This window comes from Meleagris gallopavo, chromosome 1, assembly GCF_000146605.3.
Source record: "Meleagris gallopavo isolate NT-WF06-2002-E0010 breed Aviagen turkey brand Nicholas breeding stock chromosome 1, Turkey_5.1, whole genome shotgun sequence".
Taxonomy (NCBI): Eukaryota; Metazoa; Chordata; class Aves; order Galliformes; family Phasianidae; genus Meleagris; species Meleagris gallopavo.
Window position 1 is genome coordinate 178,237,192 of NC_015011.2, and position 27,138 is coordinate 178,264,329.

Genomic DNA, 27,138 nt, shown 5'->3' on the forward strand with positions numbered 1-27,138 from the left:
GCTCTGTACTGAGAGCAGAAATGAGGTTAACAGATTATGGAATGCTTTAACCGGAATTACCTAGGAAGAAATGAATCTGTTTTTATAGATAACACTGTTCTCACAACCCATTAGAGAATAATTAAGAACTTTTTTATATTTCTTGTCTAAGGAAATGCATGTTTGTCCAGCTGTGAGCAAGATGTTAAAATACATCAGGAGCCAAAGGCAAAGCTTACTGTAATGTACTTTTAGTACTGTTGTTAATTTATTTTTTTTAGTTAAGCAAACAACTCTATGTAGCAAGGTTGTTTTAACTTTCTCCTTTTTAATGGTTTTTATATTTGCGTTGTTTAAAAACTTTAACGCTGATGCAGAACTGGAGAAATAACACTTTAGTAAAATTTCAACCCAAAACACAGGATTTACTCTGAATATAACTTGAGATCTGTATGATACAGCGGAGCAGTTCTTGAACTGTTTCATGATGCAGTTGGACTTGTTCTTGTATGCATGTACATACTTTACAGGTATGTGTGTTTCAGGTGGGCTTTTCTGTGTGAGTTGTATCCTACTTTTAGACAGAAACACAAGAGGAGGTTGTGCAACTGTGCACATCAAAAATGTACTAACTAATGTGAAATTATGCTGTTCTTTAAGGTTATCCTCCTTTAGTTGAAGTAGAGGCTTCCATGGATAGACAAGACAGAGTGTACTTCAAGGAGTGGGGAAAAAAATCACTGACATCTGAACAAACAGGGCTCAGCCTGTGCATTGAAGTATCACCTCAGTATGTCTGTGACTATAAAAAGAATTACAGTTGTGTAATATGGCTGCAGGCCCCTTTGCCATAGATACCTACAGGTAAGCAAGACTCATGCTGTCTCTGTGACCAGAGTAGCTCTGAAGTCTGTAATACATCCTGAAGCCCTTTGAATTTGTGTCTCTATTGTGCATCAGGAAAAAGTTCTTTTGAGCTGACGCACAGACTGAAGACTACAAATGTCAGTGCTGAGAGAGAGGAGGCCACGTGGAGCAGGTGGATGGCAGCAGGCAAGGTGTGCTCTGACCTTTTGCTCGTGTTGGTGACCAGAAGATTTAATTTGCCATATCGGATGTCAGGAAGGGATCCCTTCTTCATTGAATTTCAGGAATTCAGTGTCTAGGGAAGAGACTCAGCAAGGCGCATGGTGCAGAGTGTTCCAATGAGTACAGCTGCTCGCTGACCAACATCTTATTCAACAATGGGCTTTTGAGGTTTTGGAGAACTGTGAGTGCAGGAGAATGTACCAGCCAGGTAGTACCCAAGGCAGATTTCAACAACAGAATTTGCTGTTGGGATAAAAAGAGATGAAGTTGCAGAAGTCAAGGAAGTAGAGAGTTTCTAACTGTGCCTCAGGAGTTCAGGTTAAAAGAAAAAGAAAGTCAAACAGCTTGTGACAAGGGAAGAGAGGAGTGGTGGAAATAAACTTAGAGATTACATGCAACTCGTACAGTTTCACAGGGACTTCTGTCAGAACTTCATTTATCTCATTTTGTTCTTTCTTGCTGTATGTCTGTTGGCCTGGTTCCCAGTGTGCTTCAGAAAACATGCTGGATGCATATCTGAAGGGTAGCCTGTATAAATTATGTTCTAATTCTCTTAAAAGGAGTATCCTCAGATGGTTAAAGCAGGGGACTGGATCTCTTCAGCTATTCCATGACTCACCAAGCCTTAGAGGGTGGCAGGAGGAATCCTGTTTTACCCAGAAGTGTGTAGGGAGGCTCTATTAACACCTGAAATATGCTTTGGAATAAGTGAGCATCTTGTGTATCTCACTTCTAACCAAATTTTTTGTTCAGTACAAATTTACTTACCTTGTATCTTTTTTTTTTCTCTTCCAGTTACTATTTCTTCAACTGCAGAAAAAGGTAATGCTTTTTAATTATTTTTGTTATGAGTAGTTTTGTTGTACGTGAGTTTTAAGGGATGTAGTATTTAAATGTGCTTGGTGTGTGAGCTCAGTGTTAAGTAGCTTATTGCTAAGAAACAAGGTAAATATTATGAGGATGAGTATATTGAGCTGCTTGTACCGCACGCTTGGTGTGATGACAAGACCTGTGAGTATTATGATTTAAGTGCGCAAATATTTTTAAATGCGTACCTTCTGAGAACAGAAGAAAGAAGGAACTGCAGCAGTCAGTTTTCTGCTTATTCCTGAAAGGATGATGTGTATTCATAGAATCACCAAGATTGGAAAAGACCTCCAAGATCATCCAGTCCGACCGTCCGCATTCCACCAATATCTCCCCGTTAAACCACGTCCCATAGGACCGTGCTTGAATGTTTCTTGAACGCCTCCAGGAATGGTGACTCAGCCACCATCTGAGCAGCCCATTCCGGTGCCTGACCACTCTTCTTGCTATCACTCACCTTACTGTCCTCCTTGTATCCCGTGACTTGAAGAATTGTTCTACTGTTGGCTGTTTTCCAGCAGCTTACCAAATTCCTCAGAACACCATTCCTCAGGACTGGTTAGAGCTGTGCAAAGTCACTGCTATTTCAAAGGAGTCTATACAGTATTTTACATTTCCAGGCAAAGTGGTTAAGGCTTTGGTTTGACAAAATTGCTTAACACTGAGTATTGTCTTTAGCAAGCATGTGTCACAGTGAGTGTATTTACAGAGATTCAAACTGATCAGAGAAATTCTAGCATTCTTGTTTTGCCAGTTCTTTTAGTTGTTGTCAGAAACTGGGCTGAAGAATCACCCAATTCCAGAATTTCCAAGCACTGTGTAGAAACACAAATGATTGGGATGTTTGGAAATTCATTTCAGCTTGTGAGGGAACACAAGTGGGTTGTCATGGTCTTATATTAAGCATAGGTTTACCCAGAAAAGGCTGCCCTCAAAGCTGAGACCACTCAACTCTACAGAAGAGGCTCTCATCTCTTTAAATATTTTTGCAAAAAAGCATGGAACTTGAAAGTAACCCATCAGTTCACTTCCTGGAGGGGAGCACCCAGGAGAAAACTGCAGAGTAACCCTGCTGCAGTCTGTCTGCTTTTATCTTCTAAAGAGGAGGTGAAAGAATGGGAAAACCTCCAAAATAAACTGTAAGCTTTTTAAGATGGGAGCAGTGTCAGCTTGTTTTTTTTATCACAAAGCACAGCTGGGCTTCATTAAAACTGCAAAGAATCCTGCAGATGGCTGCTGTGCTTTTACTTTCTAGTTTAACTAGAAGTGAAGTTTCACTTTCTAGTTTCTTTTAGAAGTGCAAGGCTGTGTTTCTGTTAAAGTGTGGTAGAGCAGTGACATCGATGTAGTGTAACTGGATCTCTGCTTTAATTCAAATGCAATGCCTGCCTGATCAAATCTAGCAGAGAAGAAAAATACTTGATTAATTAATGAGACAGGTGGTATCTGTGAAATGTGCTTCTTAGGCTTTGGAAAGCAGTCACTTGCATGCTTTTTTCACCTTCAGTTCTGTAGCATATCACAGGTACCCTGCATGCATGAATTTCTTTACAACGGAGATGCATCTTTAAAATGAGATGTAAAATTGTTTTTCATCTGAAATGAGACTTCTCGTAAGCTCTATCAAGTTCTTAGAAGCCAACTTCCAGTAACCAGGAAACAACGTTAGAAGAGTCAGATGGCCAAAGTACCACTAACATTGCAATGTAGATTAATGATATGCATCTTAGCAAATATGTTTTCCAGTGTGCTGTGTTCAAATCTTCTTACTACCATTTTAATTACAACTTGTAATTCAATTACTGGTGATTTCTTTACCCCATTAAGGCTAATTGTTTCTCTGTCCTTTTGTTTTCGTATTCTTGTGTAGATTTATGTCCATTAGGGTAGGGGAATAAAGTCAACCCTCAGTCTCTCTTACCAATGTAATTTGGTTCTGTTAAGTATTGTTAGCTCTAAAATGTGACTGTCTTTAAAATGATGTTAAAAGTGACTAAGAAAAAATTGTTAGGAGTAAATCTTAGGAGGGCTTAGCATGACTTCAGAGGATATCTTATGACATTGTCTTCCTGAGGGCTTAAACTATGGTCTGATACATGTCAGTGCCTTCAGAAAGAAGCTGTTTAATTTGGTCATAGCATGGCATCAAGAATCTTGGATTCCCTACCCAGAGCTGCTTCAGGACTCTTAAATCTAGCGAAACTGGCAGATGTTGGGTTTGAGTTATTTGATAATCTGTCTTGCAATTACAAGAAAATGAACTGAATGGGAATGAAGCCAGGAATTGTATTTGGAACTGATGCAGGAGGCTTTATGGAGTAGTCTCAGAGGGGGTACTGCTACCCAAAGGGTAGGTAGATTGACTGCCAAAGCCAAGCCATCAAAAAATGACCTTTGCACAAACTCATTTCTCAGGAAGCACTGGCAGAACACCTATTTGTGACTGTAGTAGGAATGAATGATGGCATGGAAGTGGGAAAAGAAACAAGAGTTGACTCAGTGCAAGGCCAGTACAGACTGCCAGCTGAAGGCATATACTCCTCAATGGGTGGTGCCCCACTTCGCCTGCTTGTCTTTGCATGTAATGACAGCACCAGGTTGCAAGATCTTGGTTATTGCAAGAGTACAGGAGCCCTTTAACAGCTGCCTCTTTCTGGTAAACGCTGGTTGCATTGCCACAGATGTATGCCCTTGTTATTGGCATATTTACAGCCTGTGACTTCAAGGTTCTGTTGTTTATGGAGTATTGCATGCACTAAAAATAAACCTTCAAAAGAACTAGGATTCTGGGGTTGATTTTTATGGACAGAAGTAAACTTTGCTGTGCCCTCCCCTCTTTTCTATTCAGCTCTTCTCACTCTTTTTTTTTCCTTTCTTCCCCAAAGCTTTGATTTGTGCAGCTGTTCTCACTGAGATTTGAAGTCTTCTCTTTTCTTGTTATCTCACATTTTTAAACTGCTTACCCACATTATGTTTGAGTCTGTATAGCATGTAGAGCCCCATTTCTAATTATGTAGCTCCTAGTACAGCCAAACATGAGTTCTCTCCTATTGGAAATAAAATTCAAGTGACAACTTCAGGATAGTTTTAGAAAAATTGTTAATCTAACTAATTGAGTTCTACAGTTGAAAATTTGCCAAGTCTGTCTTGGCAGTAAAGTTGGAGGAGTCAGGAGTGAAGGTAAAGAGCAGAATTGTCTGAAGGAAGCACAAATGCTATTTTTGGTGGTGGTGTTCTGTTTTGCTTTTTCTCTTTTTATTGTAATGACCAGTGACAATCTTGGGAAAAAAAAGGATAAATTAAGACTTTGTCTTTTGTGACTGGATACATGTCTTTTTTTTTAAGCTTATGGAAGTTTTTTAAGGTTAAGGGTCTGTTCTGCAATCCATTAAGGATGTAATGTGGCTTCTTAAAGGACTCTGTGTATCTGCACAGGAAAGTAGGTCAAGTTTCCTTCTTCCTGCAACTGAAAAAGTGAAGATTAAGTAAATATTTGGTATGGTTTCTTTTCTAAGGTTTGCTGATCTGGCATTACCAATCTGTTTCCTCTTAAGGTGGTAAAATAAACTTTCAGAGGAAATGAAATTGGAAGAACCTTCCTGGGTCATAAGGTCTCTGGTGTTTAAGGCAGCTGTATGATACAGAGTCATTCAGAAATTGTCAGGGCTCCGTACTAAAGCCACCTCCATTTTGGTACCACTGTGACTGTAACAGTGGGATTCTTACAGTGTCCATGCCTCTGAAGATTTGAAATAAGATTTCCAGACAATTTTAGCTCGCAGCGAGCTCTGAGTGCAGTTCTCTCACTTCTTGGCTTGGGGTTTTTCCTCTCATTGAAGAGCAGTGCCTTCTACAGTGCCGTGCTGTTTCTGTTAAAAGTAGTCCATCTCTTTACTGTAATCTTAGAACGGAATTGTAGCATGCTTGCCTAAAAAGGTTAGGAAGGTGAAACTGCATTCAGTTCTGTTGAGGTTGTTTGTTTTTGTTTTGTTTTTGCCTCTTCAAATCTCTTTGTGTATCTTAGATAAAAACATAGCATTTCCTCGAGGAACAGCTACCATCTTATTTGATGATTTGATGTGGTGTGTGGGTTTGAGTTTTCTGTGGTTTTGGTGGGTTTTTTTGTTTGCTTGTTTTTTGAGTGGGTGCTCCTTGAGTGTGAAGTTGACTCAGGCAAAAGGGTTTCATGTAACTTAATCTTATCAGGTGATTCACAATGTCATTCTGTAGCCCTCAGCAAAAATCAGAGGGTTTATCTCTTGCTATCTTCAGCTATATTCACCAAAATTTTATTTGTATTTTATTGCAGTTGTGTACCTTGTGATTTTCCATCTGTCATTTGTCATGTTTGTATGGTCCTATGGGAAGACAATTTTCACATCTCCTGCATCCCCCTCCAATGAGGTAAATCTGACGTTAGAAAAATGTCAATGCTTTTTTTATTATAAACTGTTTTCAGTGATGAAACTTGTTAGCGATAATGCATGATTCACCTTTCCCTTCTCATTATCTGAAAAGGAACAGCTTGACAGCAAATCGTGAATGAAAATCATCAAATTACTCTTTAAAAAACTGTGAGCTTTGTATAATGGCATTTCCTTAGAATAGATGTTTAATACGTCACAAATTTGACAGTCACTTGTATGTGCTGAAGCAGTAAGATAAGGTTTGTTTGGGGCTGCAGTGCTTTGCTATGAAGTAGTTTGACATTTTCATTATGGAAAAATCCAATGACTGCTTTTTGGTGGTTTGGTTTTTTCATAGTTTTGAACTTTTGGTTGGAAAAATGTCGTAATGCAATGTATGTTCATGATCTGGGGGACCGAACCACTTAGTAGTAAGTCAGGAGTTGAGATTTAGTGACAGTTGAGTACATAAAGGAGCTTTACAGTAATTGCAGAAGAACGCATGGTGGATTTAAGTTTTGTTTTGGAAAAGAGCAGAATTAATTGTTTTAAGCCTAAAATTAATTATCTTGTTTCTACTTTCTCTAAGGCATGTGTCTGTAGGATTTAAATGCTGGCACCAAATTTGAAATGTTTCCCTTGGCTTTAGAAACCTTTTAAACTGGGTAAATTGAGATGTTGGTTGCTCTGCGGGGATTGCATTTTTATTCTATTTTTGGCAAGGCTGACTTTGCTATTGCCAGCCTTAAACATTTTTGCAAAGAGTTAAAACCACATTTCCTTAGAAGAGTAAACACTGCTCTGCAGTTCTTAATTATGTCTTAGAGGTCTGTATCTTAGAAAGCTGCAAAATGTAAAGTTGGGGGGAGGGGGAAATAAAAACTATTCTGCTGCTTGGCTGAGCAAAAGGAACAGTGCTGAACAATTAAACCTAGAAATTCAAAGGCAGTCATCTACAGGGTGATCAGCTTTACGTGAGGCAGTTCTGCAGGCTGATGTTCAGTAGGTTAGCTGTGTGATTGCAGCTCCCTTTTTTGTGAAGCTGTGTGAACTTGAGCTGTTTCTAAAGCTACCTGGTAAATTTTGCTGTCTGCCTTGGTTCTTTGGTAGTAGGAATCATTTTCTGACGGTAGTTACGCTGTTGTTGCAGTAATACTGAAGGAAGGTTTTGATATTCATTGAGCTGAAAGGATATTTTGGGCATGTGATGAGTATTTCCTATCTTACATGTAAGCATAGATCAGATTAATACAATTTTCTTCTATGGGGAAAAAAAAAAAAGGCAACTCTCTCTGTGGGAAAGTCCCTTCTGTTCATGTGTCAGTGAGTAATTTCTGCTGGCTTTATTTAAAACCAGACTTCAGAATCTCCCTATTGTATGAGTATGAACGTATGTATTTTAGTCATTTAAATTAGCTATTCTTGCAAAACAAACAGCATCCTGTGATCATACTGTTGAACCAAAAAGGGATTCTGCAGCTGCTGTTGTCCTAGCGTAATCCCTGGATGTTTGTTGGAAGAAAGAACAATTCACATTATTAGATCCAGAAAGAGGAAGGAAACAAAGGGACTCTTTTTGTTTTCAGTAAGAACTACTGGAACCACATTGGAAATTCTGTTAGCTGTGTGGTGATAGACAACTTTTGATGTCTTTGTACATACATTTCCTGCCATTGTCCACCGAGCCTGTGGTCTCATGGCCCTATTAATTTTTGAAATTAGAACAGAAATCAGCTCTTTCAGGATCTTTATTTGGGATTTTTAGGAGTAATACTCTGACGTTACTTGGAAAAAACTAATGAAGTTTTAAGTTTTATGGTTTAGTTCCTTTTCTGCACGTTAATGACTTACCATAACAATGTGGTCTAGAAGTAGTATTTCATACTTAATGCAGCCTCTACTTGATGATGGCTCATAGAGGCAGCTGTTTGGTACCCTGGCAGACGTAAGAAGCAATAGGGAGAAAGGCATGTTGCTTCACATCTATCTTAAGTGTTTGATGTGAGCATCTCCAGCTTCCACGTTTCAGCAAATCCCCAGTCGTTTAGTTTAGTTTAGTTCGGGGTAGGTTATTTAAAAAAAAAAAAAAAAGGCTAAACTCTTGAGAATGACTAAAGTGTTAAACTTCAGTTTCATTCTAGTTCTAGTTTTTGATTCTAGTTCTTGATTATTGAAAAGGAGGCAGTGCTTCATGTCTCACCATTGAATGATGAATGGGCTCAATAATTGGAGTGCTATCATACGTAACAGAGGACTAACTAGATCTAGATTCTGTGGAATGTCAAGCAACTTATTTGCATTATGGACTGGGAAATAAAACTTAGAAATTGTAGCCATGTCTTAACTGCTTCCTCTTTCTATAAGTCAAGTTGCTTGCCAACCACCTCTGTTCCAAAAAGGAAAAGTACACAAGGCAAGAAGAGACAAGACAAAAATCTATGCGAACCAGTCATATACATATTTTTGCTAGGAAAATATGGTCATATTAAGCCACACTAAGCCAGTTTTTGCTCCAATTGCACACACAGCATTTTCCACTCACTACTGTGAATACTCTGTGTGTGTGCTCATAAAAAGGGTTCTTGTCCTTGTGAAAAGCTCAGAGTTTGAAAGTGCTTCAGAAGACAAAATACCGGAAGAAATTTTGGGTTCAGCCTCAGCTCCATAGGGACTTGCCAGCTCTGGGTTTTGTGGGGCTTAATGGTAAAGCTTGTCATTTCAGTAGATATAGAAGTAAATGCTTCACAAGTGAGTAAAAGCTCTCCAGGTGATACTGGTAACATTGTAAGGCTTCAACAGGAGCGGTCCTCATACTGTACTCAGATTTGTAACTCTGTGAAACTGTACAGGCTTTGCTAAAGCTGATTTCAATACTGACTGCTCCCAAGTGAAGATTCCATTTAAACTTTTTCGGTTTCTTTGCGGAAGCCATGGAAAATGCCTTCCCGTACTGCTGTTTTCTCTGGCTTATATGTCCCTCTGTTTCTTATAAGTCAGAGAGAGAGCATGGGATGTAAGAACTTTCAGTCACAGCAAGGGACTGTTTGTTAAACGTTTCTCTTGTCGTGAATGAGTTGAATTTATACTCATCAGGAGTTAAAGGATGCACTTTCTTAAAACTTCCCGAGGTTTTTTTGTGTTGAAGGGAAAATGCAATAGGTAACATAGCAGACACTTTGGAGGATCTTCTGTGGTATTCAGGGGAGAAGGATGAGTGCTGGGATCACACAGAGATTAAGACACATAGAATCTCTTACTTGGAGCATGAGTAGAACACAAAGTTGTAATTACTCACATCCTTTTATCCCCATCTTTTCACTCCCAGTTCTGCTTGTCAAAAGCTGATAAAGAACAATACGAAAAAGAAGAGAGACCAGAGTCCCAGCAGGAGATTTTGAGAAGAGCTGCTAAAGACTTGCCTATCTATACGACAACAGCATCAAGAGGTGAGGTGTAATTTTGTGTTCTGCAGTTGCTAGTTTAATGCAGTGAGATTTGTTTGATGTCAGCCAATGAATGATATGTCGAGCACCTTCTGCAGAGACTTTGAACTTGTGGCTGGTTGGTTGGTTTTCTTTTTTTCACCATGAAAAACTGGAGCCCTTTTTCTAGAACTCAAAACATGCAACCATAACTAGTACTTGGAATAGTTCTTTCAAAAAAGAGAAAAAGGAAGAGAAGAAAAAAAAAACAAACCCAAACACCTCTTGTAGTAAGAAGTCAGATGAAAACATTTGTCTCCAATTCTGATTACAAAATATAACCGCAGCAAAGAAATACACTTAGGTGAAAATTGGACTTCATGCTCAATTTTACAATCATTTGTATCCCTCTTTCTTTTTCTGAGTTTTATCAATTCCATAGTTAGAGAAACTTCATAGTTAAGGCTACAATTTAATAAGAAATAAATGTTATTTCACTCTCACCTGTAATTCAGTACAGAGCTTTAATGTATATATGTGTGTGTGTGTATGTATGTATGTATGTGTGTGTGTGTATATATATATATATATAAATTGGAATAAAATGTTTTTTTTTTTATATATGAAACTGTTGTCTTATGCAGATACGTATTTTTGAAAAATACCTGTTTCTCTTTCTTGAAATGAGAAATATTGCAGTGGTTTGCATGAAACACCCAGGATGCTCTTACTGAAGTTTACTGTGAATTTTCAAGCACAGTCTAAGGGTACTTGGATTTTTTGATATTTTTTTTAGGTTTTTTTTAGGTTTTTTTAGTTTTTTTTTTTTAAATACAAACCTCCCTTTGAGGGAATCCCGTTTCCTGAAGTGGTCCAGGAAGCTACTGCCAGCTTTTAGCAGTTCTGCTCAGCTGTAGGTGTTGTCTTTCCTCCTCCTTTCAAACTGCTTATACTTGTCTTATTTCCATTGAGAAGAGATTGAAGCCTTGTTTAAAATACCCAGGAAAGATGAGAGAGCTAATTTGCTGAACAGTAATACAAAAACAGTAATAGAAAAGGCTAATGCTGAAAGCTGGCTTACTGGAAGATTGTAATTTCATGTGGAGATGCTTAAGTACTTTGAGGTGAAAGAAAATGAAGAAAAGAAGATGCTGGGGGGGGATCGTTGCCAGAGGATGAGGATAAATGATGGAAAGACTGAGGAGCCTAAGAGTAAATGGAAGTGGACTCTTGTAATAGATTCATAGACAAGTGTTTAAAATACTTTCTTATGTTTCTTTAAAAAACAGAAAAGTTTTTTATGTTGTGTGAGTATGTACATGAAGGTCTGTGAAAACAGGAGTGATGGGGTGAGAAGGGAGCGTTTAAGATTCAGTGCATGTTAAGATGGAAAACCTTTGTAAAATTAAGTTAGTTCTAACAATTTGTTCCATGCCACTTGAATGCAGCCATCAGATACTGTGATCGATGCCAGCTAATCAAACCTGACCGCTGCCACCACTGTTCTGCATGTGACATGTAAGTTTCTGAATCTAAAATGATGGATTTTCTCTCTGATCATCACTTCAGTATGTTCATTTTTCAGTGTTTCAGCCCTTTTTCTCTTTGTTCCCTTCTCAAACAATTGGTACCTGGAGTTCAAGAAAGCAAATGTCCTCCTGTTGCAGCCCCATAGACCAAAATAGCAGAACTTGTTAGGAAAACTGCTTACAGCTTGATAGAGAAATGGTTATGTAAAAATAAATCAGCAATTGAAAGTAAAGAAGGACAAGTCTAAGATCCAAGCACATGCTTATTATAGAGCTCTTCTATTGTATCTTGCCTCTGCAGCTTTGAAACAGATGTGTGCTACTAATAATGCTAAAATCCTTTATCTGAAGAAGGAGCAGTGGAATTGCATCTTTGCCATTTAAAAGACAGCAGTGTTATTCCCTAAACTCATTCTGAGTCATCAGAGAAGTCTGTAAGGGCACTGAAGACTGAAGCTGTGAGCAAAGCTTTGTATAGATGAGCTTGAGGAAATCTAATTAGCTAAAGAACCTAATACACATCTTTTGGCTAAAATCAAATTTAGTAGCAAATGCAGCAAATATCTGTCTGTCTGAAATGTCTGTCACCTGTCCTTAAACTAAAACTGGATTAAGATGGCATATGGACTGTTGAGTTTTTACCCACTGTGCTGTTTTTTCCTCAATTACTGTAAACAAAGAGGAAAGGAACAAACATTAAAAAAATAGCTATGTTAGACTTAGTTGAAATGAATGCTGGGTTAGTGTACCTTATCTGTGCAACTCTGAAGCATCCTTTGGATTTGTTTTCTTTCAGCATGCACGTAAGACAAGTGTGGCTTAATCAACTATAAATAACATGGTTGAAGTGTTGCTTAGTTATTTAATGTTAATTTAAGAGATTCTCTTCACAGCTCTATTGAGTCTCATCGGTCCTTTTGGTTGAAAGGATGTCTGCTGCAGTTTGAAGACATGACGTGAATTAGGACAATTGGGAGAAGATACAGTGAGGGGTTTACCTTATAGAAGCACAAACCCCAGAACTTTCAGAAACTAAAAGCATGTGTCTTAGAAAGCAAATACATTTTTTAGTTTAACTTGTTGGAGATCACCTCTTCTCTTTTTCAGATGTGTACTAAAAATGGACCACCACTGTCCCTGGTAAGTTTATAAAAAATAATAAAAAACAGTATAGTAATAGTTAATTAACTCATACATGCTGCTTCAGAAATGAAACTTTGAACTAAAAATGGATTTTTACAGAATTTTTTGAGGCTTTGGTATTTTAAAATGTGTGTCGCAGCTCAAACCATGCATTTTTTCCTAAAACAGAAAATCCTGGAGTTAACGAGATCTATGAGAAATAGTATTTCTTTTGTTCAGTATTATTATCAACAGAAGAGGTGATAACCACTACCTTGTGAAAATCAGTTTCTGATTACTCTTCCGCAGTTTGTATAGTCAGTAAAAATGTTATCTACTATCACCACAAAGATAAAACAAGTGTGCTATCTTGAAGGAGTTTTTGTAATTAAAGCAACATTCTCTAAAGTTGATGGACGGACTTGTATGATCTGCAGTCGCTGCAGTTAGTTCCTAGTGTGTAAGACTTTCTGTAGAGACTGTATGTATCATATGCTTTGCTGGCTCACATCCTGTCCTCTAGAACTTCTTGGGAAAAGGCCAAATTTATGAGAAGGCCTCAGGTAACTTGGCTAGAAGAATGAAGTTGGTTCATTCATAATGACAGCTTAAAATGCTTCAGAAATAGTAGTGTCAGACTGTTTTGGACATATCACTGACATCATACATGTTATACTCTGCAAAAGCAGTTGAATGTATTGTGCTTTTTTGGTTGTCTTTTTTTTTAATTGTTATTATTTTATTTACTTTTTGGTATATCATAGTAACCTCTTTCTCTTTCCCCTCCTTCTAGGGTGAATAATTGTGTGGGATTTTCTAACTACAAATTCTTCCTCCTGTTTTTAATGTATTCCTTACTGTACTGTCTGTTTGTTGCTGCTACAGTCTTGCAGTACTTCATAAAGTTTTGGACAGTAAGTTCTAAGGTGTTTTTTTGTTTGTTTGTTTAATCTTGCATGTATTGTTGAAGTCTGCATTAGCATGTTGTCACTCACTATTTATTCTGTTCCATAGTTCATTACCATTAACAGCATCAATCAAAGTGACTGAAATAGGAGAACCTTCTGAATATTGATGAATTAAATTATTACGTTGCCCAGAATGAGTAACAGGGAGGAGAAGTTCTGATGAGGACTCTGCAATTTCTGTTCCATAAAATCAATTGGCACAGCTTAGGTGGTTTTTTGGTTGGTTTTTTGGTTGTTTTTTTTTTTTTTTTTGTGACTGGTAGTTACAGATACATAGGTATAGAAAGAATTGGTTGTATAAAACCAGTGCATGTGTGTGTATTTATATGTACATATGTGTGTCTGATTTTATATATGTACACACACATCATATTTCATGTCAGTATTCTTAATTTTGTGTCTTAGACTTGTTTGTAGATACTCTGCAATTGGAAAAGACAGTGAATTTCTTGGGAACCCACTCCTATCTCTGCTTTGGAGTCCTTAGGTGTGTCTGTACTTCATACTGGTGGCTTTATTGATCTGATACGGGTAGTGTGCTACAATCGGTATAGTGTTAATTATACCTGTATTCCCTGAAGGTATTATTAGTTGTTAAATGGTAGATACACAAACAGGTATTTTACTAGATTTCGTAGAATGTGTGTGAAGAGTGAGCAACCTTGCATGTCAGTGTTACCTTCTTCCTATCAGTTTTGTTCCAGTTGCTTTCCAGGCTGAATAGAATGTGTTCAGGTGTTGTTTCCTTTCATCTCTCTGAAACCTCATACTTTGCCTTCCTGCCTCTTGAGACAGAAAAGATAGTATCAGAATTCTCTTAATCAGATTCCATTAACTAACACGAGGGGGAAAAAATCACTGCTAAGTGGAAGGTTTTCCATCCCATCTTTATAAATAAACAACAGCACATGTTTCTTAGATCTAGTTGCTGTTGGTGTAGCTGAGAGGAGCAGTAATTACCTCTAGCAAATGAAAGTCTTTACTGCAGCAGAATGCCATCTCAGAGTAAGTGAAGCTTTGTCACATTCAGAATAGTCTGTATTCGAGATCAGCATCACTAGACAGGTAAGATAAATGGTGCAAAAAGCATGTTTGTTTGGGTTCATCTAAGACTGGGGGTCTAATCTGCCAAAATAGTGTGTGCCTCTCAGTTCTGTACAGTAGACTCACTGGAAAGCAAGGAACTGTGTGGGAAGTGAGCTTTCAGTAAATAGTGAGATGAAAATCGTGAATGTACGCAGTTGTGGACTGACAGATATTTCAGATGAAATGATCCGATTCTGCTGTTCAGTCTTGCTTGACTGTAAATAGTTAAACTTTCAATTTGTAAGTGTGCCACTCCCAGCCATTCGCCCGGCTGCTTCCCAGTGCTTTGTGTGCCATTTCTAACGTAGCTGTAGATGCGCTTTTCCGTATTTACCAATCGGTGCTTCAGCAAAGAAGATAAATTGCTTTTGTCACCTCACTTCACAAATGTTACTGCAGAGGAAGTCAGCAGGACTTCTGACCATAATGAACGCTGAGTACCAGCATTTGCAGCAAGCCTATTCCAAAGTCCTTCGGACAAGATAATGAAGTGGACCCTTGAACAGAGGAAGTAAACTTAAGAGGGATTTGTTTTCTTAATTATTTAGTTGCTTAAAACACTTCCTACAAGAATGGGCTTCTTCTGAAATGTAACAATAGAAAATGTAATTGTGTGTTTGCACTTGTTGCTTTAATTTCCCTATTACTTTCAAGACAGAATACGGTGATATCATGATCTTACAATTACAATAGAACTCTGACTCACTTTATGCATACTAAGTCATTTCACAAAGCTAATATTGCTATGATTTTATGATAGCTTGATTAAGCTAGAGTTCTTGAAAGAGTCGGTGGCATCACAACCCTGCAAGCTTGCAGAACTTAATGACTCTCATATTGTAAGCATTTAGGTAGGTGCTGCTGACTGTATACAGTAGGCCTGAAGCTTCTCTCTAAACCTGTATCCAGATCAGAGGGGCTACAGGTATGTGCTGGCTCTAGATGGTCAGCTAATGCTCAGCTTTGTTTGCAACAGCATCAGACAGATAACTGTCAGGGCTGTCTAGATTTTGTTGGTTCAGAGGGTTTTATTTCTTCATAGCTTGACTGTCAGGAATGTTGTAGTCCCCCTTCAGACAACAGAGATTCCTTTTTTTTTTTTCCTTTCTCAGAAATGTTTTCAGAGAAAGCATGTTACTGCATTATATACCCAGTGCTGGGATGAAGGATGAACCAGTTGGAGCACTTCAGAACTTGAAGTAATGTGATTGTAAAAGTGTATGTGCTAACTATGCAAATTATAGCAGTGCATTGTCTTGCATTGTTGATAACACCTGCATAAAGACACAACATTCACATACTTGCAAGCTCGTGAGATGTGCACACCTACCTCTGGAAAAAAAAAAATCTGTGTCCCGCTTGTACGTGCAAGATTTGCATAGCATCTTCCATGCTCTGTGCAGAAGTACTGACCAAACAGATTAATACTGTTCCAGCAGTGATGGAGCAACTGCGTTGGCACTGAGTGTTTACCACAATGTTTCCACTCTTATGTGGGTATTAAAATTTGTTTTCTAGATCAGGAGAATATAAATGACATTTTCATTCCTTTTGTTATACTCGGAACTCTTTTTCCTATACTCATAAGTTTTATTTCTACTTAGGAAGTTGTTTAAGATGAGCAGATAAAGCCACAGGTTAACAAAATGTGTTTGATAGGAATGCCAGGACTGGCAGAACGCCCAGTCCTTGACGCCTTGTTTACACAGTGCATGGTAGTACTTCCCAGCTGAGGTTTGTATCAGCTCTCATTCTTGCTGTGCTCTATCCCACTTTGAAACCTGTATATTTTCCAGCTGTTTTCAGTGTCTTTCAGTGCCCTCCAAATTATTTTAGCAATCCTGAGCATAGCTAATTTAAGGATATGAGGTGTGTTCCAGGACAGATGGTTCGTACTTCTAAAAAAAAAAAAATAAAATAAAAAAAAAAAAATTCTGCATTTAAAAAAAAGAAAGAAAAGTGATTCCACATCCTTGGTTAGAACTGAGTTCTCTTGCATACACACAGATGGATGTATATGAGATGTTCCAAGTTTTTTCTAGTTTTAAGATGAGTTAATGAGTTCTGACAGCATTTTTGGTTTTTTGCTTGTATGTTTTTTGTTTTATTTAGTTTTTGAAGTGACCTGATAGAAACCCAAAAGTCTCAGTGCTTGTGAAAGAGTTTATAAAGGGCTCTTCAAAATAGCGACTGGCTTTGGTCTATTACGTGTGCAAAGTAAATGAAATGTCATGGTGCAAATCACTTCTCTTTGTAAGCACTGCAGTTTTCCCACCTACGAGGCTCTACTTCTGTGCTCTGCTAAGCATGTTTTTAAATAAATCATGGTGGAAGTTTGATTCTTTTCACATGCTGTGGTGTGTGATTGCTGCTAGAAGACAGCTGTGGCTGAGTCTGTGATACACATTCAAAGAGTGCACCCTTCTCTCCAGGAAGAAATTAGGGTTTTTTTTAAGATATTTGAGTTTTGCACCTCAAGAACTTAGAGCCAGTAGCTGAAACTGTGTAGTCAGAAAAGGTGAATGCTCTGTGGAGATCATGCATATTCATATTGCATAATAAAACAAAAGCTCTTTCTCCCAGTTGTAGGCCTACTGGTTGACGAAGATCCAACTGAAATAAACTTATGTTTTCTGGTCCAAACACAAAATTTAAGCTGTTGCTGCTCTTCTGAACAAAATCAACTGACTGGGAGTTGTTCATAGAGAGCTGTGTCATTTAAGTAAGCAATTCCACAAGAGTCATATAGGTGGGACTTTGTAATGCTTAGTAATTAAAGGTCCTAGTTTCATATAGTCTTTCCCTTTACAGTTGTGTAGTGAAAAGCCTGAATGTGGAAACTCTGACTCCTTTTTTGGTTTTGTGTAAACTGCAAATCGTGATGTTGAAGTATTGGCAAGTGTGACTGCCTGGGTGTATGCATGCCACCAAGAAGTCAGAAAAATTAATCTGAAAATTATGTTTCCCAGGAAAGCTACCATGTGTTCTGAGGTAGGGAGAATCATCATAGCTTTAACACAAAGCTTAGGGATTAGCAGCAGTTGGGATATGTATTTTACTAGCCTTTGTTGCAGGGAATCATGAAACACTTCGTGTCTCTGCAGCAGTGGGGGGGGGGGCGGAGAGTTGACTGCTGCACCAATTACCTGGGCAAAACAACATCCAGTAAATAAATTAAGGCAGTAGATAAGGAAATTGAACCCACATGGCAGTTCAGATAGCTGGACTCTGCTATCCTTTGCTTCCTCTAGCATTGCTTTGCTTCCTGTAGTGTTATCTCTTGGTAGCTGGCATTTCTGAAAACACTGCTAATAAATGCCACATCCAGTGTGAAAGCACAGGGAGAGCCCAAGGTTTTTGTAGTGTGGTCTAACTTAATACACCTCACATATGACCAATTTGTGAAGCGCTCACACCTTAGCTAAGGTGGTTACTCTTGTATGAAGTTTGGGATTTAAAATCTAGCAAGTTTTTTGTTGTTTTTGTTGCTTTAAAAAACAGAACAAACTTGTGTGAGGAATGGTAATTCATTTTTTGTGGTTTTGACTGAAAATATAACGGTAATAAAATATGTTCTGAAATGGGATTTGTTTTCTGCATTTATAAACCATTGCTTTATACTTCTGGAGTATTCTGAGCTTTTCAGAGCTGGTTTCCTCATGCACCACGTTCGTGTAAACCATACTTGTGGTGGGAACCAGCAAGGAACGCACCCAGCGCAGTCATGCTGCTCAGGCTGAGGAAACCACTTGAAAGTGATCCAGCCACAATCTGAATAGCAATACTTCAGAAGAAAATCTCATGCCTTGGCAGTTAGCAATGCACTCTTATGTACTCTGTCCTCCATTCTGTTGGAGAACGGGGGCTACGGCTGCAGATGGGCGTTGGAACTTGGCACGTCTGAGAGCACGTGTGCACACCAACCATTTCTTAACAAAGCTTGTGCTGTTTTCAAACACTTGGTCTTAACATAATGTTAGTGTTTAATAAATTGTCTTTGTTTGCACGAAGCTTTGCCGCAGGAAAGCTGCAGAGAATTGCCCAAAGGTAAAATTCAGTATGTAATTATTTAAAAATTGTGCCTAGTATAATTTTTCTGATCCATTCATAGCAGCTATTTACACCGTCGCTGCAGTGGAGGAAATGTGTAGTGTGTATTGCCTAAGAATGTAGGTGCAGTATGTGCATGTAGATACACCTGCCTGCACTTGATCTTAATAGAAATGTCTTTTAGATAATCTTAAAAAAAAAAAAAAAAAACCTCAGGTAAGTGTGGATACTGAACGAGCTAATGGAAAAAGTAATGGCAATGATGCTAAATAATGCTGAATAAAAATAGCTTCTGAGCTTTCATAGTGCTGCTAAAGGTCAACTGCTTAAAAGAACTGTGATTTTTGAGGATTGGAACTGGAATAGTGCTGTTACAAATCCCACTGGCCTCTTGAAAGTGCAGCCCTAAAAATGGCTGGGGTTGGGGGTGGAATCAACTATCATGTGTGGGTGGGAGGTTATTTTTTAGGCAGTGATTGTACCGAATTTGTTTTTCACTCTGGTGAATAACTTCTGCCTTGTCAGATATGGCACATTTGTTCTGCTAGGTACTTGCTGTTTGTTACCCCAACCTGAGAGATTATTCGAAATTGAAGATCAGTCCCAGCAAACTGGTTTTGTCTGGAAGCTGTTCAGTCGTGGAAACACGATGTGATTCCCTTTCATATTCCTTACCAACTCAAAAGTAGATTCAGTGTTACTAGCTGCCAGGAAAGAGTTTCAAATTTTTTGTTGCTTCTTCTTTCCTTGGAAAAAAAAGTGGTTTGGGCATGTTCTCCCTATGTTTCTTTACCTGTGGCTGCACAGACAACATTTTTTGTGTAGGACTCTTTTTCCTTCTCCCTGCTGTGCATTTACAAACTAGCCTGATTATACGCAGGATTATCTCACAGAAGGTGTACACTCATGTTGCTAAACTCAGATGGAAAGAGTACCCAGCAGTCTTCAGTGATACTGTACATCAGTTTAACATGACATGAAAGGAAGGCCCTGCTTATGCTTCTTTTCTACATGAGAAGTGGGGTGAGGGACTTGCAGCAGAATGGGGGTGGCAGAAAATGTTTAGTGATAATACTATATGAGCTGCTAAAAAATGTTAACGTGTTAATTTCTTTCTCTCTTTTTCCTCAGAATGAATTGCCAGATACCCATGCGAAGTTCCATGTACTCTTCCTTTTCTTTGTGGCAGCCATGTTCTTCATCAGCATACTGTCACTCTTCAGCTACCACTGCTGGCTAGTTGGCAAAAACAGATCAACCATAGGTCAGTTGTTGGAATATGGAACTGTTTCTCGTCCAGAAAAATGCATTGCTGGGAATGAGAGGATATGCTTTCACATCTTAAGGAACTGTTAAAATTTTGTGCAGTAAGAAGTATCTTTGGTGAAAGCAGCTAAAAGTGAAATGTACTGTCTTGCAGGGTGGGAAAATGATGCATGTGTAGTGGGTCTCTGCTGGTGCCAGGTGTGGAGATTCGTGATGGGTGTTAATTTTTTTGTTTTATGTTACGATCCATGAGGCACTGTGTGTTTCTGTTGCATTATTACATAGTGTTAAGTAACGGAACAGAATTGCTACTTAGCAGCTACTCTGTTATTACTGCACTTTGAGTAGCTGGATGAATCCTGTCCAAAGGAAGACTACTGTGTATGAACATAATACATTTTGTTAAAAATCAGAAAGAATATTCTTGAACCCTGTAAAATAAGTGAACCTTGGTATTAGGAGGTGACATTTAAAAGCACTGCAGTAAAAATGGAAACACTGATGTACTTTTCCTAAGTAATAAAACTGCAAGGGATGCCAGTATTTTCTAAATGTCAGTGATCAGCAGGTTACTTGTGGGAACGTATCTGAAGTTCCTGCTACTGCATTTTTAAGTGGCTTTTTTTTTTTTTGCAGGTGAGTATTTCTGCAACTGAAGTCAAAATCTTATACCTTTAGATAGCTTGCCTGAGCCTGTTTTCACAATACAGAACTTTGATTCAGTTCATTCCTCCCCCTTGACTGCTCACTGCTTTAAAGTAAGTAACAGGTTTTTCTCTTACAGAAACATTCCGCGCACCCACATTTCGAAATGGCCCCGACAAAAACGGCTTTTCTCTTGGATGCAGCAAAAACCTGAGGGAGGTTTTTGGAGATGAAAAGAAGTATTGGCTGCTCCCTATTTTTACCAGGTATTCAGTCAGAATGGAAATTAATTGGGAAATGAATTGATTCCATAAATTTCACTTTGCTTCGCCTTTTCCCATGTAATGAAGCACAATTGAAAAGCCAGTTGTGCATCTTGTACAGCTGGCGTAGGGAAAATTCTGAAGGGGAAAACTGAGCGAACTGCACAGGCTTTTAATTCAAAGATAAGAGTCTCATTGTCAAGGGTGGGAGTTTGGCAAGCTTTGAGAATTGCATTGATGAGATGGTGCATGTTTTGTTGGTACTTTGTATCTGATTATAGAGCAGAAATCAGCAACACAGAGGAAACCCAAACACTGCTTGAACTTTAGCTGTGTTGAAACATCAGATGTTTAAAACCCTCTCTTATTCCCAACAAATGACAGCTCTTTCTCTTATTATACATCACAGTTTCATTATTAAAAGCCCTCTGAGAAAGTGCATATATATTTTTATATATATATATAATATATATATATAATTAATATAAATATAATATAATTAGGCAGCAGTGCAAAAGAAAAAAATGTATATATATATGATGGCAAATAGCAGTTTTAAAATTTCAGTTGGACTGGTGTTAGGGAGTTGCAGACAAGTGTCAGAGAAGCACGCCCACTCCATCACACCAGAATATCAGCAAAACAAAATAGGTGCCATGTTTCAACATTGCTTTTGGAGGCTCATGTATCTGCTAAATGCTGGTGAAGCTTTTTGCCAAACTGAGGACTGGTAGCAAATGGAGGTAATAACAAGATCTTAGGTTCCCTCAGCCATTTGCCTAATGGACACGACTCTTTATGTGATTTAAAAGCAGGTGAAAGCCATACTGTAGATGGGTCAGTTTTCCCTAGCATGTTTCATCTTGACTAAACTTGCTTTAAAAGAAGGCTTAATTAGTCTCACAGTGATGGGAGGAAGGAAAAAACACCAGAATATTATTTGTGCTACAGTTTCTGGGATTATAAATACCATAGTATTGTTACCTGCACACATTGTTGTTTCTGAAATATGTAGGCTTCTTCATTGCTGGACAGCCCATGCTGAATGATAGGATGGGAATCATTAGAGCTCCAAAATTTAATTAGCTGATCATAGAGTTTAATGGTAGGACTGCCTTGCTCAGGTCTGGAGTTCAGTGCTGCACTCAGCAATTGATTCCAGCCTTTGTGCACTTGTTCGCTTAATTTAAGTCAACTACAGACAGTGATTTGAGTCTCTCTTTCTGGTTTAGTTTGGGCGATGGGTGTAATTTTCCAACTCGCTTGGTGATTATGGATCCAGAGCAACTAACTGTCTCAAGCCAAAATGAACCTGCCAAAAGGTAACTATGACACTTAAGTTGTTGATTTACTTACTGTTTCATACTTATCTGTTTAAAAAAAAATTCAAAATTACTTTTTGTTTCAACAGTTTAAAGTTGTTTTGAAGTTCAGAGTGAATTTGTAAGTCTCCAGAGAAGGGTAGGATGAATCAAGACTAATAAATGTGGTGCTGCTTGATGCAGAAGGATTGTTTCTTGGTTTTGGCAGAGGATGTGGCTCTAAGGAAACAGAACAATACAGAAAGTAAAAACAGCTTTTTTTAACAACAAGAAATAAAAATCCTAAGGAAGACTGAGTAATGGAATGTTTAAAAAAAAAATCAATATAATTTTTCAAATGAGGGGAGAGTAGGGTGCACGTTATTTGTATTTCTCCAGCATGCCTAAGCAAGGGATAGTGAGACATACAGTGCAGAAGAGGTAGATGACTGTGTTTGTTGGTGATTTTGAGCAGAGGAGTTCTTTTAGCTCAATACTTGTTATATCTCTTAATTTGCGTTGTTTGTATCTTCATTCACATTGACATAATCTTGAAAGGCTTCTGGGTAGTTTGGTGAACCTGTGGCTGAAGGTTCTTATCAACAGCAGTCACCTGAGTTATCAGGCAGTGGAGATGCAAAGGCAAGACTGATGAGCTAAGAAGTTCCTGCCAGTACAACCTAACCTGTGCAATGTGGAAAGCAGGATCCTTGCACAAACAGCAGCGGTATCCTTTTGCATTAGGAAGATGTTCATCAGCACAACCTAATTTTTGTTGATGGGATAAAATGGCAGTAGGTTGTTCCTTCAGACAGTATGGGTTATGTTCTCTTTGTAATTGTATGGCAGTACTATTGCTGTCAGTGAACCATTTGTAATATATCTGTCTGTGCTTTTTGTCCATTGGAACTGTCAGTGGCCTATGCCAGGTAAGGGTTTAGAGTAATGACAAGCCTATAGGGGAATTGTAAAGCAGGGTATCATTTTTAGTTTGCAGCATAGCTTTTTAGTTTGTTTTGCACTCGATGAGCTCTAAAAATGCCTGAAATAAGCAGGTTTTGCTTTTACGGAGTTCCTGTTAACTTTGCTTACTTTTCAGCTCTGGAGCCAATCAGCCCTTTCCTACTCGACCACTCAGTGAATCAAAAAATCGATTGCTAGCCAGTGACAGTCAGTGGGTAGAAAGTGGCCCTGAAGATGAAAATGTTAAATCAGGTAGACTGCACCATAACATTTCTGATGATCTTATCATTTTGTTTGTGTTGGGTGGGGTTTCTTTTTTGTTGTTTATTTAAGCCTGAAAGGTCCTTAGATACTGTTTGGAGTAAGGTAGAGGAAAACTTGCACTGTTAAGTCAGATGTTTATAGGTTAAGGCTAACTCATGTCTTATGCTTTTCTCCAAACTGAGTTTTAATGGTGAGAGAAGGAAATGAGTAAATATATCTGGCCTTCTCGCATCCTCTTCTAAGATATTTTGGATTCATTTTCTTTTTGATTAGTGGGAGGAAAATATTTCTCTAAAATAGGCATAGCACAATAAACATAGTTTCTGGTTTGGAATCTTTGGTATTTGGTATGCAAATCTGCAAAAACACATAATTGAAATTCTCTCACGTTTTAGGTACAAAAAAGCATATTATAGTTTCATTGGAAAGCTGATCTCAGCTTATTACTAACCAACCATCTCAGTGAGAAACAGGTAAGTAAGACTAACATAATTGATGGTTCTTTCTCTATACATTCAAGTAAATTAAAATCTCGAGGTCAAAAGTCACTATTCTTGGAATGCAGAGAAATCCTCTGATGTTGGATGAGCAATAGGTCTAAATAAAACTCAAAATAGTTCTCCGGGAGACAAGAATGAGAGTAATGCTGTAGTGCAGGAAACATGGCTGGATCTGAGATGAGTCGACCTAATGCTGCAATTTAGACTGAAGTGCACAATGCTGGATTTGTTACCTGACCAGGGAAAAGAATCTGCTCTGCTAAACAAGCAATTTCAAGATGAAATGTTTTGATACTCTCTGAAGGAACAGCTCTTCAACAGTTCTATTAATTGCATATTTATTTGCCATCCTCTGCTCTTGGACTTTAAGAAGCTATGCACAGGTAAAATATAGGTATTTGCTTACTGTTGCATATTGCATGACTGTTTCACATCACTTGCATTGACAATGAGCTTCTTAAGTGCTTCAGTGCACTCTGCACTCTTTGCACTTAGGAAATACAGTGAGTGCTACTGCTTCCCTTGGTGTGTTTCCAGTGACTGAATTAGATCTCTCTGATGTTGACTTCATACCTCAGTGAGTTTGTAAACCCCTATTAATTTTTTCTCTCTAGAAGAGGAAGAAATTTTATTTGGACAAATAACAACCATAGAAATAACAACCTGAGTCATTCCTCCCTACACCTCTTTTAAAGAGATCTATAAGTCACTCACAAGAAAATGGTTTTCTGTGATCCCTGACATAGAAGTGCAGCAAGAGCTGGGAGGCAGAGGGGCCTTGCAAGGAAGTACCATTTTCTTTGGGGATAAAACAACTTTCAAGCTTTTTTTGAGCTTGTTAATTTTAGGTTCAGGTTCATCTTATTGTTTTTGTTTGTTTGTTTTTTTACTAAAAAAAAAATCTAATAAGTAAAAAGAAAAAAAAGCATATCTAAAAGGTCTCTTCAGGGGATTAATAAAAATAAATTAGAGTGGTTAATTTACTTTTCTTAACACTTCTACATAAAATGTACAGATGGATGCCTTGGTGACATATAATCAGTCTCTAGCTCTATAAAATCTAATCTGATCTAAACAGGTTACTCAGTCTTTCCTATAATTTGTAGAGTGGAATAGTTAACTTCTGAGATCAGTATATGCCAATAGTCTTTGACCAGAGTATTACAGAATCTGCTTAACCTTTCTTTCTCCTGACTTAGAAAGGGGGCACAACTGACTGACTTAGACTGTTTAGAGCTAGCAGTATGTTCTTGCACACTGGAAGGCCACCAGTGGCTGCATCAAAAGAGGGGTGGCCAGCAGGGAGAGGGCAGGGATGTTCCCCTCTACTCTGTCTTTGTGAGCCCCCATCTGAAGTACTGTGTCCGAGCCTGAGGCCCCTCGTACAGGAAAGATGCTGTTGGAGTGGGTCTAGGGGAGGACCATGAAAATAATCAGAGGGCTGGAGCTCCTTTCCTATGAAGAACAGTTGAGGGAGTGTGGCTTGTTCAGCATGGAGAAGAGAAGGCTCTGGGGAGACCTCATTGTGGCCTTCTAGTGCTTGAAGAGAGCTTACAAGAAGGATGTTCAGCTGTTCTGAGTTCGGTTGGATTTGATTGGTTTCTCTAGGCCTGCCTGGTTAATTTTAGTTCCTGTGCAATTGTATGCAGCAGTGCAATAGTTGTGAGATCCAAAATGTTTCCATGTACTTTGCTATGCCCTGCAACAAACTGATAGTTGTATTTTTTATTTTTATACTTATTACATGCAAGAGAAGCAACAAATTTATGGCTGACCTAAGTAGAGTTCCCAGACGATTGTACAGAGAGGAATGCTAATCACCCAGCCAGCATTCCCCCAGCCTCACCTATGTGAATACCATTTATGTCCCCACATCTGTTGGATTTCATTAAAAATTCTTGTCATCCAAACATCCAAATGACGTTAGCTACAGATCAGTGGCAATGGGATTTGATGTTCTTAGTGGAGATAATCTTATTACACATAGGAAGTTTAAAAGGAGGAGGAAAAAAAAAAAAAAACACCTCCCAGAAATCTAATTGTGAGTTAAAGTTATCTTAACTGCAGTCCTGAGGCGAGAGTCAGTAAATTATCCGTGTTACCTAGCTGCATTTGTATAATGCAGTATGATCCTGTTTTTTTCAAAGCTAATGGTGCAATTGCACTAATTACCTTTTTTTGTTTCATTAGGTTTCTGCAACACATTTTGTGCTTGAATGTTACTTAATTTTGTTTGGAAGATTTGAACAGTAAAAAATGGAACATGAGCATTTTATGAGGAGACAAGAAATTGAAGTTTCTGCACAGTCCAATGGATTCTTGTAAGCACTATTTGCAGAGCAGGGAAGTTCAGACAGATGCCTTAAGATTCTTCATGTGCATTTATGCAGCACTGAAATATATACTGCTACCAAAGGGCCAAATCCTGAAGTGCCCTGCTTGGATGCACAAGGTCCAGAGTGGGAACTATGCATTTCTGTTATGCTGCAGTGGCAGGTACTGCTACCTCCCCACAGGTGAACTTCATACCTTAGGCACTGCAGAAGTCACTTCCATAGCAGGTCTCAAGGGTACAGAAAAAAGAAGAAGAAAAAAGGATGGAGAGGAGGAGAGCTTGGTTGATGAGCCTGAGGTACAGCTGTTCACAGCTCATACACCAGCTGGTGGGAAAGGAAGGTACTGGATGACATGTTCATGGTCATAGCTATGTAAGTCTTTCAGGACTGAGGATTCCTTCTGCTGACTGTGCTATGGAACAAAACAATGCCAACAAAGTAAAAGCCTTTTACTTGGCGTTGTTTTTTGCTATCAGATTGAACCCCCTCATCCTCCTAACTTGACCATTTAACTGTATCAAGAACATAGCTCAAACAAGTGAACTCTCTTTTAGTTGATAAAAACATGGTTTATTGCTTTTCAACGATTTCCTATCAGCATAAGAAGAAAATCCAATTGAAAAAGGAATTAACAAACTGTTACATTTTCTGTTAATGTTTGCAGTGTTCTGTATGAGGCAGTAACAAAATGGCAATGTACCCCTGAGAAAAATCTTAGTGCAGTCACGTGTCGTTAGAAAATGGAACTGGAAGCGTACTGCTTTTTATATTGGACTCTTGATGGTTTATAAATACTGTTTTGTACTTTTGTTTTATCTTTTTAATAAAAACACAAGTTTTTATTGGTTCTGAAGTACCATTTAAACAAATTTCAAGTACTTATGAGAAAGTTAGTGTTGGATCATGCACTTGTGTTAACACACCAAAACTCTGTATGCTGTCTGCTTCGTCTGCCACTTTCAAGTCGATTTTAAGTGATGCTGAACTGCTAAAGATGAGTGCTTTGTTCAGTGATGTACCATGTTCACAAAAGGCAAAACATGTTTCCTGTGTTGAGGAATAAAGTCCAACTAAGCTCAAGA

The 27,138-nt window shown here is 38.4% G+C and overlaps 1 protein-coding gene across 3 annotated transcripts; it reads left to right on the forward strand.

Annotated features, from left to right (window-relative positions):
- The first annotated feature begins 1,763 nt into the window (after window positions 1-1,763).
- ZDHHC20 (zinc finger DHHC-type palmitoyltransferase 20) lies at window positions 1,764-27,138 on the forward strand. 3 transcript variants are annotated; one of them, XM_010729067.3, is made up of 12 exons: window positions 1,764-1,890; window positions 6,245-6,339; window positions 9,667-9,787; window positions 11,212-11,281; window positions 12,400-12,432; window positions 13,208-13,328; window positions 19,650-19,782; window positions 20,569-20,695; window positions 21,925-22,014; window positions 23,093-23,208; window positions 23,616-23,693; window positions 25,911-27,138. In XM_010729067.3, exons 2-11 carry the CDS (start codon window positions 6,280-6,282, stop codon window positions 23,651-23,653), a joined length of 909 nt encoding a protein of 302 aa, XP_010727369.1. In that variant the 5' UTR covers window positions 1,764-1,890; window positions 6,245-6,279; the 3' UTR covers window positions 23,654-23,693; window positions 25,911-27,138. The 3 variants fall into 3 exon arrangements, with proteins under 3 accessions (XP_010727369.1, XP_010727370.1, XP_019467828.1); XM_010729068.3 differs by lacking the exon at window positions 23,616-23,693 and having other exon boundaries at window positions 1,787-1,890; XM_019612283.2 differs by lacking the exons at window positions 23,093-23,208; window positions 23,616-23,693 and having other exon boundaries at window positions 1,787-1,890.